Source organism: Leopardus geoffroyi, chromosome C3, assembly GCF_018350155.1.
Source record: "Leopardus geoffroyi isolate Oge1 chromosome C3, O.geoffroyi_Oge1_pat1.0, whole genome shotgun sequence".
In the NCBI taxonomy this organism is placed as follows: Eukaryota; Metazoa; Chordata; class Mammalia; order Carnivora; family Felidae; genus Leopardus; species Leopardus geoffroyi.
Genome location: NC_059338.1, coordinates 104,945,776 through 104,961,203, shown reverse-complemented (window position 1 = coordinate 104,961,203; position 15,428 = coordinate 104,945,776). Strand labels below are relative to the sequence as shown.

Below are 15,428 nucleotides of genomic sequence, written 5' to 3'. Positions count from 1 at the left end.
GGGCCTTAAGCAAAAAACATTTACCGCTCACAGGCTGGAGGCTGAGAAGTCTAAAATTAAGCCATCAGCAGATTGGTTCTTTGAACTTTGTGAGGGCCTCCTTCTTGGCTTGCAGATGCCCATTTTCTGGCTGTGTCCTCACATGATGGAAAAAGAAAGCTCTGGTGTCTCTTCCCCTTCTAAGGATACTACTTCCATTATGGGGACTCAAACCTCATGACCTCATCAAAACCTAATTACCTCCCAAAGACCCCCAACTCCTAAAACCAACATATGAGTGGTTGGGGTTTCAACATACTAATTTGGGAGCGTAAACGTTCAGTCCCTAACACCTACTGAAGGATATCTTGGTTGCTTCTAGGTTTTGACCATTATATAAAGTTGCCATAAACATCAGTGAGCAAGTTTCTTCACGGACATAGGTTTTCAACTCATTTGAATAAATACCAAGGAGTATGATCACTAGATCATATGGTAATATGGTAAGAGTATGTTTCGTTTTGTAAGAAATTGTCACATTGCCTTCCACAGTCATTGTACCATTTTGCATTCCCACCAGCAATGAATGAATGTTCCCATTATTCCATGTCCTTGCTAGAATTCGGTGTTGCCAGTGTAAGACAGGGACCATGGGAACAAGCACCAAGTGAAAAACATTATGTAACTGGGGCACTTTCTGTTGGCTGTTATTTTTAAGCCCCTTCTCTTACAGAGCAGATCCAGGATGTGGCCCAAAACAGAGGACCCAGGATCCAAAAACTACCAATGAGCTGCCTGAATTCCCTGCCAACACTGGCCAATCAGGACAAGGCCCTTCCAGCCAATCAGAATGAGGCATTTTTTCCCTTCCTCTTATTAGCCTATTGGACCTCAGTAAGAGCCTGAGAGGCAACTTTCGCTATATAGGCAGGGCCTCCCCAGTGTTGGTGGAAGCCAGCCTAACTAGTCTTTGTTAGTGCTGTGTCTCCCTTCATCTTAAACTGTAGCCCTGATAAAGCCTTGCCTGTGCCTTTGATTTTTGGGTCCAGCGTCATCTCTATCCTTGTCCAGCCTATGAACCCAACTTTGGTAGCAAGTATTGTGGATTTTGGCCTTTCTAATAGGTGTCTGGTGGTAAATCGTGGTTTTTACCATTGTGTTTTTATTTAATTTTTGTCTTTTGCTGTTGTACGTATTTTTGTGAATTTTCCCTTTAATATGTTTTCGTAAGAGTACTATATACTCAATAAGAGCGCCCTTTGTGCATCAGTCTCTGCCTTAGACTGCTTATCCCAACCAGTCACATGGACCTGATGCTAATAGTTTCTGATACCTCCTTGGAAATCTATCTTTTATATCTCTCCTCTCCATCCTTGACCCCCCACCTCTACCCCGTATGTTGGTTTCACCCAACTCAAGTGTAGACCTGCCAATTGGGTCTTTGTTTTTAGCTAATTGAAATTTATTTAGGAAAACATTCTATACCTTTCATATTTGTCTTATAACTATAATAAGCCCAGAGAACTGCTTTTATAATCGCAGGTGTCTCTGGTTGTTCAACCGCCCATATGGCGTCATTTAGGGTATAAGGGATTTGCTAATCAAATTAAAATGCAAGATTTATTTTACCTGGAGTTTTTACTAAAATGAAAATGTTCTATTCACGAAGTTCCTGTGTAAATCATCCTCTCTTTTTAATAAAATAGTATCCTTAAGGTTATAATCCATTCAATTCGAGCAAAAGTAGAGCCATTTAAGTAAAAGATATGTCTTGAAATTAAAATGTAAGTGACCATCCAAAATTATGTTTACAGCCTCTTCCTCTTCCCCTAAGCAGCCTGAGGTGATCTCTGAAAATGGTTCGCTATTCACTTGATCCAGAAAACCCGACAAAATCACGCAAATCAAGAGGTTCAAATCGTTGTGTTCACTTTAAGAACACACGTGAAACTGCCCAGGCCACCAAGCGTCTGCATATCTGAAAAGCAAGCAAGTGTCTGAAGATGTCACATTGCAGAAGCCATGTGTGCCTTTCTGTTGCTACAGTGTTAGAGTTGGTAGGTGTGCACAGGCCAAAGAGTAGGGCTGGACACAAGGTCGGTGTCCCAAAAAGAGTGCTGAATTTTTACTGCACATGCTTAAAAATGCAGAGACTAATATTGAACTTAAGGGTTTAGATGTAGATTCTCCTGTCATCAAGCACATTCAGGTGAACAAAGCCCCCAGGATACAGCATAGAACTTCCAGGGCTCGGGCGCCTGTGTGGCTCAGTCAGTTAGGTGTCTCCGCCTCTTGGTTTCAGCTCAGGTCATGATCTCACGGTTTTGTGGGTTCGAGCCTCAAGTCGGGCTCTGTGCTGACAGTGCAGATCCTGCTTGAGATGCTCTGTCTCCCTCCCTCTCTGCCTCCCCCCCAACTTGTGCTGTCTCTCTCTCAAAATAAATAAATAAACTTCAACAACAACAACAACAACAACAACTTACAGGGCTTATGGTCAGATTAACCCACACACGAGCTCTCCCTGCCACACTGAGATGATCCTTGATGAACAAGAACAGATTATTCCTAAACCAGAAGAGGAGGTTGCACAGAAGGAAAAGACAACAAAAGAAGAAGAAAAAGAAACAAAAACTTCTGGTCCGGGAGTAAATTCTGCATAATGTAAATGCGAATAAAGGTAAAAAAAATTATATTTACAAAAAGACCAAAATTGACCCAAATTTTTTGTTTTGAGGTTAAAGTGGTATATAACATTATATGAGTTTGGGGTGTACGATGTTATAATTGTGGCTTTAGTTGTCCATTAGCAGGTTCATTTGGAGGTTGAGTCCATCTTAAACGTAGATTCTGCTTTGTAGATACAGCAGAGTGAGAAAAAAATCCAGCACAGGGGAGAAGATAATGAAGAAAACTCCTTGATGAAAGAAATTCCTCATCATTGATGGAGAAGGTAAAGGACCAGACCAAGCAATGTGGGAGAAGCATTTCCTCTTCCCGGGAACTCCCTAGTCCCATTTCCCCTCTCTCTTTGGCAGGAAGAGCCTCCAGGTGGGAGAAGGGTGGAGGGACAAAGAGTGGAAGGGCTTACTTTGGCTTAAAGATGTCTGCAAGAAGGACCTTGCCTGCACACATACTGCCCAGAGTTCAGTTTTCCCTTAAATACACACCTACACGCATGCACACATACATACATAAATGTATTAAGTTTTGTTAAAGTTATGCAAACCAAAATTAACTAGTTCTACAAATGTATTATTGGTAAGAACATAAGTCAGCAGCGTCCCCTTTCACCATCCCCCCCTTTCTTAGTGGAAATCAAGTCTTGTAATTGTTAGTAACTGCCTCAAACTCTACCTGAGTCATTCCATTTCCCTGCTCTCCATTGTACTATTTTCCTCCTTTCAGGAGGAATAAAGTCTGATTGTGAGGTTCTTGAAGCTTACACAATTTTAGGGACTCTTTTTTTTTCAAAAAGAACATAAGATTTCAAGTACAGAATGAGAGCTTTAGAAAGGTCCCTAAAGCTTAAGCTTCGGTAGCTTCATGGCACATCTCTGCCTCTGCCTTCAAACGAAAACACACATCTATTGTATTAAATGATCCTGTTGCCACTGTCTCCCCAGCCATGTGCCATGTTTGGAACGCAAAATCTTTTCATAATTTTGCAGTCAGGTTGTTCCTCAAAGCCCACTTCCTCTACGGAAGTTTTCTATTGAACTGCAAAAATAGTAATATTGTTCTAATTCCCCTTTCTCTAAAATTTAATTCTGTATCTTCCCTCATCTGTCACCGTGTACCACACACTTATCCCATTGGTTTTTAAAGCAATTAAACAAATACATATAGTCATTAGCAGCCCGTGATGCACAATTGGGTGTGAAGTTGTTTTTGCGTATCAAAGGAAATGAATTTAGTTATTATCTGTATCACTAAGTTTGAGGCAGAGGCCCTTTCCTATATGCTAACAGCTTTAGAGGAAAGTAAGCATTTCTAATATTTGACTTAATACGACTGCTTTGCTAGAAAAAAAGTAAGATATTAAATATTAAAGATGACCGGATGGAAGCCACCGAAATCAACCGAACGGTAAACTCACAGGCTCAGAGTGTAACCCAAAGCATTAGTGGAGGTGAAGCTGTTTTGCTTGAGCATTATGACTCTTTTTATTTGTAAATGACAATGCCAGACACAATCTTATACATCAAACTGTCATTCGAATATGCGGCTCTTTCCTGCAGCATCATGTTACTGCTGAAAGTTTTATTTCCCGGTAATACTGGAGGTGGTAATTAGAAGGTGTATTATTTCTGGCCAACCATAATGGATACAACCACCGCAGAAGGTGAATGGCGATGCTGCAAACACTGCGGCCATTAGCTGTTGGAGCAGGGAGCGCCGTGGGCTCCAAGCGAAAGTTTTTAAATAAAGGCTCTCCTCTACTTGGTGTTCGTAGACCCCCCCTAAATGAAGTCAGTAAGCCGTCAGATTCACACATGTCACTTGGAGGGATTGCAGCCATGGGCAGAGCTTTCCAGGGTTGGGCAAACAAGACTTTAGGAGGCAACTTCTGGAGGGAAGGAGCCTTTGGAGCCCAAGTTCCTCTTTCCCTGTGTTGCCTTCTCTGTCTGCCCCTGCTCACCCAGACTCCTCCAGCTGGGGTCCTCCTCCTGCTGTTTGCTCCCTCAGCTCCTAAGGCCAGGGCATCAGGTCAAAGGTCACGAGCAGGTCTACCCACATTACCTGGCCTGCTCCAGGCAAAAGTACCAAGGAGGACACCCTATTATATGTCTACATACTTAAAAGCCATAAATCAAGCTAATAAACTGGTAAATAAAATATATTCTGCCCCCTATCTTTATCATAAAATAATTTTTTTTTTAATGCATACAGCTATGTTTTAATGAGTATAGGCAAATTACCAGAATGAAGAAATTTAACTGTGTGCCTATGCTTAGCCTGGTGATGGGCCGAAGATGTTTAGATAAGCAATAAAATAAACACTTAACACAGTTTACAAATGATATATTTACTCCATAAAATTTATTTTCTTCTTTTCATCTTAGCGGAATCACTTAATTTTGTTATTATAATCAAGATTTTATTGTATTGTATTGTATTGTATTTACAATCAGTGTTTTGTTAACAATAATGCTGAATTACATAACTTTCTTGAGTTACTGTAGCTCTTGGAACTTTTTAACATTTATTTATTTTTGAGAGACAGAGAGAGAGAGACAGGGCACAAGCAGGAGAGGGGCAGAGAGAAAGAGGGAAACACAGAATCCGAAGCAGACTCCAGTCTCTGAGAGCCTGACATGGGACTCGAACCCATGAACCACAAGATCATGACCTGAGTTGAAGTCAGATGCTTAACCGACTGAGCCACCCAGGCACATAGCTCTTGGAACTTTTGAACTTAATTTTACTTCAGAGGAATTTTGTTCTGCTAAAGCAGTAGCAACTGAAATATTGATCAAATTCTTAAAACAATACTTATTTCAGAAAATGAAGAATTGGGAGTTTCTGGTCTGGCATGTAAATAACTTAGAAACCATCACTCCATCCTAACAAATAAAAAGCTGAATAAACTGAAAATCAACAACTCTTCTTAGATCTGTCCGAGAATTGAGGACATAAAGCAAACAGCTGCTCCCCAAATTAGAAGACAGGCAGATACAGAGAATAATAACTTGCCAGAGTAGACACCTGTGAGCAAAAACCTTCCAGGGTTTTTGTACCTTTCCAGGGTAACAGGGGATAGGAAAACCCGAACTATAATTGATGAATTGTTGGAGACTGAGTGTGGACAAGTCTGAGAGTTAAACGTGCCACTGGGGCCCAGTCTTTGGGGGACCCCACACTTGTCAGTTTCACTTCCTGAAGCTCTACCAGGTTCTGACAATGACTATTGGAGAAAAATCCCCTCTTGTCTGGCAGGGGAAGGAGGAAAGAAACCATATTGAAATTTGCCTGAACATCCTGTTCATCTTAATAGGATCTAACCTCTTGAGAAATTATTTTGCCAACACCCAACTTATTGGGATTTTATCAGAGCCTAACTGACCTGGGGGAAGAAAAACACCCAACCACACTCAGCCCACTCTGGCAATGTTGTCCCACCTGAGGGGAGTATATATAATCTGATAAGCAATTGTAAAGTTCACAGGTCCCCTAAAAGACTGAGACGTGATCATAGGTCTATACAATGCTTCCCCACTTCACCTCTACCTTATAGCACATCACTAAAGCCTTATTTACTGCAGTTCCTTTTTTCTAGTACATCATGTCTGGCTTTCCACAAAAAGTTACAGGGCATACTATAATGCAAAAAAAACCCAAAACTTAGTCCGAAGAAACAGCAAGCCCCAGAACCAGACTCAGATATACAGAAATGATGGAATTGTCAGACTAGGAATTTAAAGTAAGTATGATTAATATGCTAAGGGCTCTAAAGGAATAAGTAGATAGCATGCAAAACCAGATTGGTAATGTAAGCAGATACCAGCATACCTCAGAGATATTATGGGTTTGGTTTCAGACCACTGCAATTAGGCATATGTTGCACTAATGCAAGTCAAATCAATTTTTTTGGCTTCCTCGTGCATATAAAAGTCACGTTTATACTATGCTGTAGTCTAGTAAGTGTGCAATAGCATGGTCTGAGGAAACAATGCTGTACATACCCTGATTAAAAAATACTGCTAAAAAATGCTAACCATGGTCTGAACTTTCAGTGAATCATAATCACTGATCACATTTCACTGTAACAAATATTATAATAATAATGAAAAACTTTGAAAGAGTTCAAGAATTACCGAAATATGACACAGAGACATGAAGTGAGCAAATGCTGTTGGAAGAATGGTACCAATAGACATGCTCAACACAAGGACAGGTGCTGGGGTGTGGGGTGAGTTACCCTGGCCAGTGCTGGAAGCCTGGATAGAGTGTGTGTGTGTGTGTGTGTGTGTGTGTGTGTGTGTTGGAGGGTACAGTTATTTGTGATTCCGGGCCCACAGCCTTTCTCCTCTAGACATTCTGTTACCCTCCTGGTCCAGCTTTGTTCGTTATGAACAGAAATAGAGAGTCCAGAAATAGCAACTCATTTTTGACAAAGGAGCAAAGACAACACCTGGAGGAAAGATCATCTTTTATTTTTTTACGTTTTATTTATTTATTTTGAGAGAGAGAGAAAGAGAGCATGAGCAGGGGAGGGGCAGAGAGAGATGGGGAGAGACAATCACAAGCAGGCTCCAAGCTGTCAGCGTGAAGCCTGATGCAGGGCTCAATCTTATGAACTGTGAGATCATGACCTGAACCAAAACCAAAAGTTGGATGCTTAACCAGCTGAGCCACCCAGGTGCTGGCAAAGATCACCTTTTCTTTCTTTTCTTTTTTTTTTTCAGTATATGAAGTTTATGGTCAGATTGGTTTCCATACAACACCCAGTGCTCATCCCAAAAGGTGCCCTCCTCAATACCCATCACCCACCCTCCCCTCCCTCCCACCCCCCATCAACCCTCAGTTTGTTCTCAGTTTTTAAGAGTCAAAGATCATCTTTTCAATGAACAGTGCGGGGGCAACTGGACATCCACCTGGGAAACAATGAATCTGGTCACAAATCTTACACAAAATCTTCACAAAAATTAACGCCAAATGGATATAGACCTAAACGTACAACACAAAGCTATAGAGCTCCTAGAAGATAACATAGGAGAAAATCTGGAAGCCCATGGGTTTGGTGATGACTTTTTCTGTACACCAAAGGCACGATCCATGAATGAAATAATTGATAAGTTGGACTTCATTAAAATCAAAACCTTCTGCTCTGCAAAAGGCGGTGTCTACAGAATTGGAAGATAAGCCACAGACTGGGAGAAAATATTTGCAGAAGATGTATCTGATGAAGGATTGTTATCCAAAATATACAAAGGACTCTTAAAAGCCAACCATAAGAAAACAGACAACTCAATTAAAAAAAAAACAGGACAAAGACCTGAACAGAAACCTCATCAAAGAAGATACACAGACGACAAACAAGTGCATGAAAAGATGTTCACATCATATGTCATCAGGGAAGTGCAGATCAAGACAACAATGAGATACCACTCTGATCCTGTTAGAATGGCCAAGATCTGGAACACTGACAACACCAAATGCTGTGGAGGATATGGAGCAACAGGAACTGTCAAACTTCGCTAGGGGTGATGCAAGATGGAATAGACACTCTGGAAGACAGTTTGGCAGTTTCTTATAAAACTCAACATACTCTTACCTTATGATTCAGCAGTTGGGCTCCTTGGTATTTTCCCACAAGAGTTAAAAACTTAACATTGACACAAAAACCTGAATACAACTGGGGTTTATAGCATCTTTATTCACAATTGCCAAAACTTGGAATCCACCAAGACCTCCTTCCAGTAGGCGAATCGTGGTACGTCCAGACAATGGCAAATTTACTCAGCACTAGTAAGAAATGAGCTATCAAGCCGTGAGAAGAGTTGAAGAATCTTACTAAGTGAAAGAGGCCAATTTGAAAAGGCTACATATTGTACAATTCCAACTACATGCCACTCTAGAAAAGACACAACTGTGGAGATGGTAAAAAAAAAAAAAAAAAAAAAAAAAAGACAAACAAAAAAAAAACAACCAAAAACCCAGCTTGTTAGGTCTTTGGAAGAAAGGAGAGATGAAGAGGTGAAGCACATGAGTGTGGCATAGTTGGTACTAAAAACTAGGCTGACTTTTTTTTTTTTTAAATTTTTAACATTTATTTATTTTTGAGACAGAGAGAGACAGAGCATGAACAGGGGAGGGGCAGAGAGAGAGGGAGACACAGAATCCGAAACAGGCTCCAGGCTCTGAGCTGTCAGCACAGAGCCCGACGCGGGGCTTGAACTCACCGACCGTGAGATCATGACCTGAGCCGAAGTTGGCCGCTCAACCGACTGAGCCACCCAGGTGCCCCTAGGCTGACTTTTAAAGTGGTTCAACTTTCTATTACGGTTTTGCGTCAATACAACTGTGGCACCTGCCAAGGCTGAAATCCCATTGCCACCTGTACCTCAGAATGAATAAAATATATATATATATATATATATATATATATATATATATATATATTTTTTTTTTTTTTTTTTTTTTTTTTTTTTTTTTTTTTTTTTTAAGGACAGTTATCCAGGAAGTTACCCACTTTCCAGCTAAGGTCCCTTGGACAATTGACCTTACAGAGCACATCAGTATACTCTGGTTTCTCTTCAGATCGTATACATCTTTCGCCTTTTACAGAGCACATCAGCCCCCTTTGAGAAATCTTGTGTCCTGAAACCCTTAATGCAGTGGGTTCTCGTAAAGGAAGCTTTATTTAGGGGATCACCAAGAGCTTCAAAAAACCCTTCTAGGCTGAACCCCTCTGGACCCGAGGAATAGTCGTGTGCTGCGGGTACCGGAACAGGGGACAAGGTGGAGGGGACTTGCCGGCTGCACAGCGGGACCCGCAGCCCGACACCGGTCACTGGGGCGCCTGCCGGGCCCGCAGGGCAGGCGGGGTCGGGCGGAGGGCCAGGTCCGCCGCAGCGGCCGCCGCCGCCGCCACCACCACCGCGAGCCCAGACCTGCCCGCCCGACCTGACTGCGCAGTCTCGCGGGATCGCTCAGCTCTCGCTCCCGGTGCCGCTCCGGAGGCAGCTGGAGTTCCGGACGCTTCCCGGAGCCGTCTCAGGTCGCGGTGCGCGGACGGTAGGCTGGACGAGGACTGGAGGGAGGGTTGCCTCCGACCGCCGGCCGAGCTGAGGCTCCTCGGGCCGTCCGGACGGGGGGCCGGGGCCGAGTGGGTCCCGGGGAGAGCGAGGCGGGCCTCGGGGGCGCGCGCGGCGGGCTGGGAGCCACAGGTGCGGGGCAGGCGGCGGCGGGACAGGCCGCTCGGGCCAGAGTTTCCGTACGAGTTGGGGCCAGTTCCTGAAGGGCGCCGCCGGTCCCCGCGCTACCGAGCGGGGCCGGGACGCTGCTGCCCGGCTCTAGGCCTGGGGCAGGTGCAGGGGTGTGGGGCGAGTTAGTCTGCCCCGCGCTGGAAGCCTGGGCACCCGGGGAGGGGGCGGGCGGGGGTGTTGGGCCGGGCGTGCGGTTATTCGCGATTCAGGGCCCAGACACTCCGTGGCCCTCCCGGTCCAGCTTGGCTCCTTTTCCCTTTCGCTCACCCCTGCCCGGGAGAACGAATTTCGCTCCTCCGGGAGGAATCCTAGACGTCTCCCCGTCGTTGGCCTTTTGAAAAACAGAAAAGTATATTCCCCCAGAGACCGCCATAAAAACTGGCTCTTTGGAGTCCTTAAAGAAGTTTAAGAATTCATTAGATCTTAAGAAATTACCCTGGGACAGAATTTTCCTGTGCGTAGTAAGATATCCAACAGGGGCCTTAGATTTCACGATTTTATTAGTACGTTTAACTTATTCCCAACCCCAGCATGACTTTTTTTTCCCTCCATCTCACTCATCCTCTGCCCCCCCCCCCCTTTACCTGGTGTTCTAGACAGCGTAAATGTTCTATCATCAGTTCCCTAGAGATGAGACTTGCTCAACAAATTACATATTCTGTGCCAAAGCAGGTGGAAGGTGTCTCCAAAGGACCGAATTTTCCGTCATTTTTCCAGTGTTAGTTATCCAGGGTCAAAATCTTAACTCTGCACTTTAATGTCCCTATTTGAGTTTGTGACAAATGTTGCAGATACACTCCCTCGGTTGTTTTTACAGTAATTGACCCAGAACTCATTTTCAGGAAAAGAACTTCCTTCAAAATGGTAAAATAACGAAAGAGGAATTTGAACATTTTATTTTCGGATGGAAATCAGAGAATGAAAAGAAAGATTAATCCGAGCCATGTGGTAAAACCAGGAATTTGAAGAAAATGGAAATGCTTCCATTTTTGTGGACGTGTATTTTTCTACCCTTCATACGAGGACACAGTCTTTTCACCTGTGAACCAATTACTGTTCCCAGATGTATGAAAATGGCCTACAACATGACATTTTTCCCTAATTTAATGGGTCATTATGACCAGAGTACAGCTGCTGTGAAAATGGAGGTGAGTATTTCTTCATATATTTATAGAGAAATAGTTTATGCTCTGCTCTGGAATAAACTATAAATGTTGACTTTTTTTTTTTTTTTAAACACCGTAAGGGATTTCTTCAAATTGTGCACAAGTCATATTTTGAATACATCCTTTTGAAAATTAATTCCTCCTGCTAACTTAAATTTTGTGTAGATTTGTGGCCTTTGATAGTGGATTTGCTTAAGATATGGTTTCTTTTACATGAAATGTAGTTATGATTTTGAAGTACCTTGCACCTGGCAAATATTTTGCTTTCCTGAGTCAATTATGGTAGTTCCTCTAGAAATGTGAATTCTGAGTTTTTCCTAATTAATTGAACATATAATCTATATTGCCTGGACTAAAAGTGCCTGAACTACATACATACCTTGTCGTAAGTAGTTGTTAATGTTCACTTGGCACAGTTTTTCTGTGGTAAATCAGTTGCTGGAAGATTTGGGGACTGTAGATAGTGTTTTGCTGAAAAGTGACCTTTTTTTTTTTTTTTTTTCCAGCAGAACACTTAAGTATTCTTTGTAAGATACCAGTTAAAAGAAACCACAAGTCTGGGGAGAGGCAAGTGACACTTAAGATTGCCTTAGGTGCCTTAGTTACCTGCCCCTGGTTTAGAGATATGCAGATTGCTAGGGAAGTGTGGGAAGAGAGTTACCTGTAGAGACAGGAACCTGCCCTCCCATACAGATCTGTTAGGTTGATAAGTCTCCTGAAAGAACATCCCTTTAGAGTGTTGCTAAGAAATGAAACCCTTACAGTTTTAATATAGACACTATAAAATTGATTAGTTTTGTTTTTGCACATTCAAGTCTTCCATTGTTGCTTCGTTGAATAGGGTTTTGACTACCTCATTGTAGATTCAGATCTAAAATAACAGAGCTTTTAAAGCTAAGTAGATGTACTTTAAAAGGATTTACAAATTACCTTATGGTAATCTTTCAGTGGTTTTTCAAACCAACGCAGAATATCCTTTTGAACACTGAACAAATGATGCAGTGATCGTTTCATTGATTAATCAGAACCATTTTGATAGTTTAATCTGATTAAAATAAAGTATGTAGTAGGAGTACCTTCAAAGAGTAATTATATAATTCATTCATGTTTTCTCTGATATGTTTTATAGCTCATGCCTTACCAAGTTCTTAAATATTTTTAAAATATTTATTTATTTTTGAGAGAGAGCATAAGCGGGGGAGGGGCAGAGAGAGAGATAGACAGACAGACACAGAATCCCAATCAGGCTCCAGGCTCTGAGCTGTTAGCTCAGAGCCCAATGCTGGGCTCCAGCTCAGGAACCACAAGATCATGACCTGAGCCAAAGTCATTGGCCGCTCAATTGACTAAGCCACCCAGGTGCCCCCACAAAAAATTAAGAAATATATATAAATAAAATGAGTAACATTACAAAAGAAACCAATTATGGTTAAGAACCCCTGAACCCTGCATCATATAGGTTGAAGAAACTGAAGCTCAGAGAAGTTAGGATTTGTCCAAAGTCTAAGCCTATAATCTGACAGTCTTCTCTGTCAACATGGACCATAATGTCATCTTTTTTTTAATGTTTATTTAATTTTGAGAGATTGACAGAGTGTGAGCAGGGGAAGGGCAGAGAGAGAGGGAGACACAGAATCTGAAGCAGGCTCCAGGCTCGGAGCTGTCAGCACAGAGCCCAACGTGGGGCTCGAACCCACCAACTCTGAGATCATAACCTGAGCTGAAGTTGGATGCTCAACAGACTGAGCCACCCAGCCACTCCCGTAATGTCATCTTTAATGTTTATTTATTTTTGACAGAAAGAGAGAGAGAGCGAGCGAGCATGAGTGGGGGAGGGGCAGAGAGAGAGGGAGACCCAGAATTGGAAGCAGTCTCCAGGCTCTGAGCCGTAATGTCATCTTTAGATGTTTTTTTAGCCTTTGACCTTATTGGATAAAAAAAGACAATATACCCTAACATTCAGAATGTGATGTATTAATATTAGTCTTTGCTGCTGCTTCGCAAACTTAATTTCTATAAAAATTAAACTGGGAATTTTGGTGTTTTTCTTAAACTGCTATTCAGACCAGACCTACCTCCCTTTCTCCTTCCTATCTGTGCCATGAATACAAAGTCTCAGTTTTCACCAGTCTCTCCCCACTGGTGTCATCAAAGTGATTTTATTATAAAACACATATCCATGTGGCTCAGTCAAGTTGAACGTTGGACTTTGGCTCTGGTTGTGATCTCACAGTTTGTGAGTTTGAGCCCTGCCTGGGGCTCTGCGCTGACAGTGTGGAGCCTGTTTGGGATTCTCTCTGTCTCCTTCTGTCTCTGCCTCTGTCCTGCTCACTCTCTGTCTCTCAAAATAAATAAATAAACTTAAAAATAAGATAAAACGTATATCCATAGTCCACTTTGGGGTTAAAATTCTTCACCACTTCCTTAAAGCTGGAAGAATAAAGACCTGACTCTAGCGTAGTATGCAAGGCTCTTCATATGTGACCCTGCTCTCCTGTCCAGCTTCCTGTCTTGTCCCTTCGCGTATTACATGATCTCCATCGGCCAAACCGACCTGTTTGTAGAACTCACATCCACATTACTCCCTCTCACTTCTCTACCTTTGCACACATTGTATTGGTTGCTTCCCAGGCTCTCTACCTATCCTTCACCTGCTCAGTTTCTGCAGGTCTCAGTTAAAGCAGTAACTCTGTGCTCAGTGAAGTCTTCTTTCGTCTTTCTCCCAAGCATATGTAATCTGCTTACTTTCTACACTCTGATAGTACTTGATATACAATGGTTCTTAAATACTTAACTACGCTGTATTGTAGTTATATGTGTGGTTCTCACTAGGTTGCAAGTGTTGAGAGTAGGGATGGTATTTATTCATTTTTTTCCCCTAATGCCTAGTACAGTGCCTCAGAGCATGATAGATACACAGTAAAAGCTGAGTAAGTAAAAAGGTGGTGTTTCCTGCTCTAAAAAATCAACAAAGAGAGTTTTACCTACAAATTTTTACCTTCCACCTCTGTCGTCTGCAGTGTCCAGGTGAAAGAAATTCTGATATTTTTAGGTGGTTTCATATCACCCACTTTGGTTCTACCTGAGCCTAGTTCTGATAAAATGTATCAGTTGACGTCCTCTGTTTCCTCTAATATTTCCCATTTTAGCATGACACATGTTTCTTAGGATTTATTTAAAGAATTTTATTTTTAACCATTTATATTTATTTGTATGGAGTGCAAGAATTCATCTTTTGATTGGCCCACTGTATTATAAATCATATGTAACAGATTTTTTTTCAAACATTGCACTGTAAACAAAACAAAAGCACTGTATTACAATTCAGTCAAATACTAAATTATAACTGCATATAGCTCAGCTTTTACTAAAAAAAAGGCATTTTACAGCTTCTTTGAAGAACAGATTGGGTTTTATACCTCCAACACAACTGTCTTCGATTATTGCTGGTCCCTGTTGAATTTCCTGTGTTCCATATGAATTAATGTTAGGATGAGGGGCTGAAGAATTATCAGCTGATTATGGCAACCAGTTGTATCTTCTTAGCCACCAAGAATTCCTTATGTCAAATGATCTATCTTCTCTTAGTTTTCATTTTGTATGAGGGCTGTCCTGTTTTATAGAATTCGTAGTATCTGCTATCAGTGCTCATCTGTGATTATATGAGATGGGTTTAGAGCAGTGGTTCTCAAAGTTCACTTCATAGACCAGCAGCTTGTGAGCTTGTTAGAAATGCAGTTCATGGACCCCATCTCACCCAGTGAACCATGATCTGTGAAGATGGAGCCCAGGAAACTGTGTTTCTTATGCATGTTAAAATTTGAGACCCATTGGTTTAGAGCAAGGAGTGCAAACTTGTAAAATAATAAATATTTTTGGCTTTGCAAACGATACAGACTCTGTCACAGCTATTCAACTCTGCAATTGCAGGGAAAAAACAAGCAGCCATAAACAATATGTAAACAAATGAATGTGGATGTGCTTCAGTGAAACTATTTACAAAAACAGGCAGTGGACTGGTTTTGGCCCACAGCCTGTAGTTTGCTGAACCTGGTTTAAGGTATTTGAAAGTGTTCTTAAGGATTATAAACACAGAGCATGTACTAAGTAAACATTATTATGCATTCTTGTTAATATGTTACCTGAGCTATATGTAATTTACTTTCCGCATAAATTTTTCTTAGGCCAAATTTATCACAGACCACTGACTGGGATATTCTGGTTCTTTGGTTTTGTTTCAGAGATTGCTGGAAATAAGGGACTTAAGTTTTTTTTCCCTTATTTTGTTATCTGAAGCTGAAGTCATTTGTGTTGCAAAGAGTTAATTTACAATTCTGAATAGTAACTTGGCTTG

General features: G+C 41.7%; 1 protein-coding gene and 1 pseudogene across 2 annotated transcripts in view; both read left to right on the top strand.

Moving 5' to 3' along the window:
- The first annotated feature begins 1,821 nt into the window (after window positions 1-1,821).
- On the top strand, window positions 1,822-2,628 carry LOC123586963 (annotated as a pseudogene).
- Window positions 2,629-9,547: 6,919 nt separating this feature from the next.
- FZD6 (frizzled class receptor 6) overlaps window positions 9,548-15,428 on the top strand; it is a 43,450-nt gene continuing 37,569 nt past the window's right edge. Inside the window, exons 1-2 of one of the 2 annotated variants that reach the window (XM_045453994.1) lie at window positions 9,548-9,717; window positions 10,751-11,056. In XM_045453994.1, the coding sequence (XP_045309950.1) occupies window positions 10,880-11,056 (177 nt within the window). In that variant the 5' untranslated portion in view covers window positions 9,548-9,717; window positions 10,751-10,879. The remainder of the gene's footprint in view (window positions 9,718-10,750; window positions 11,057-15,428) is intronic. The other variant, XM_045453995.1, reaches the window with a different exon arrangement.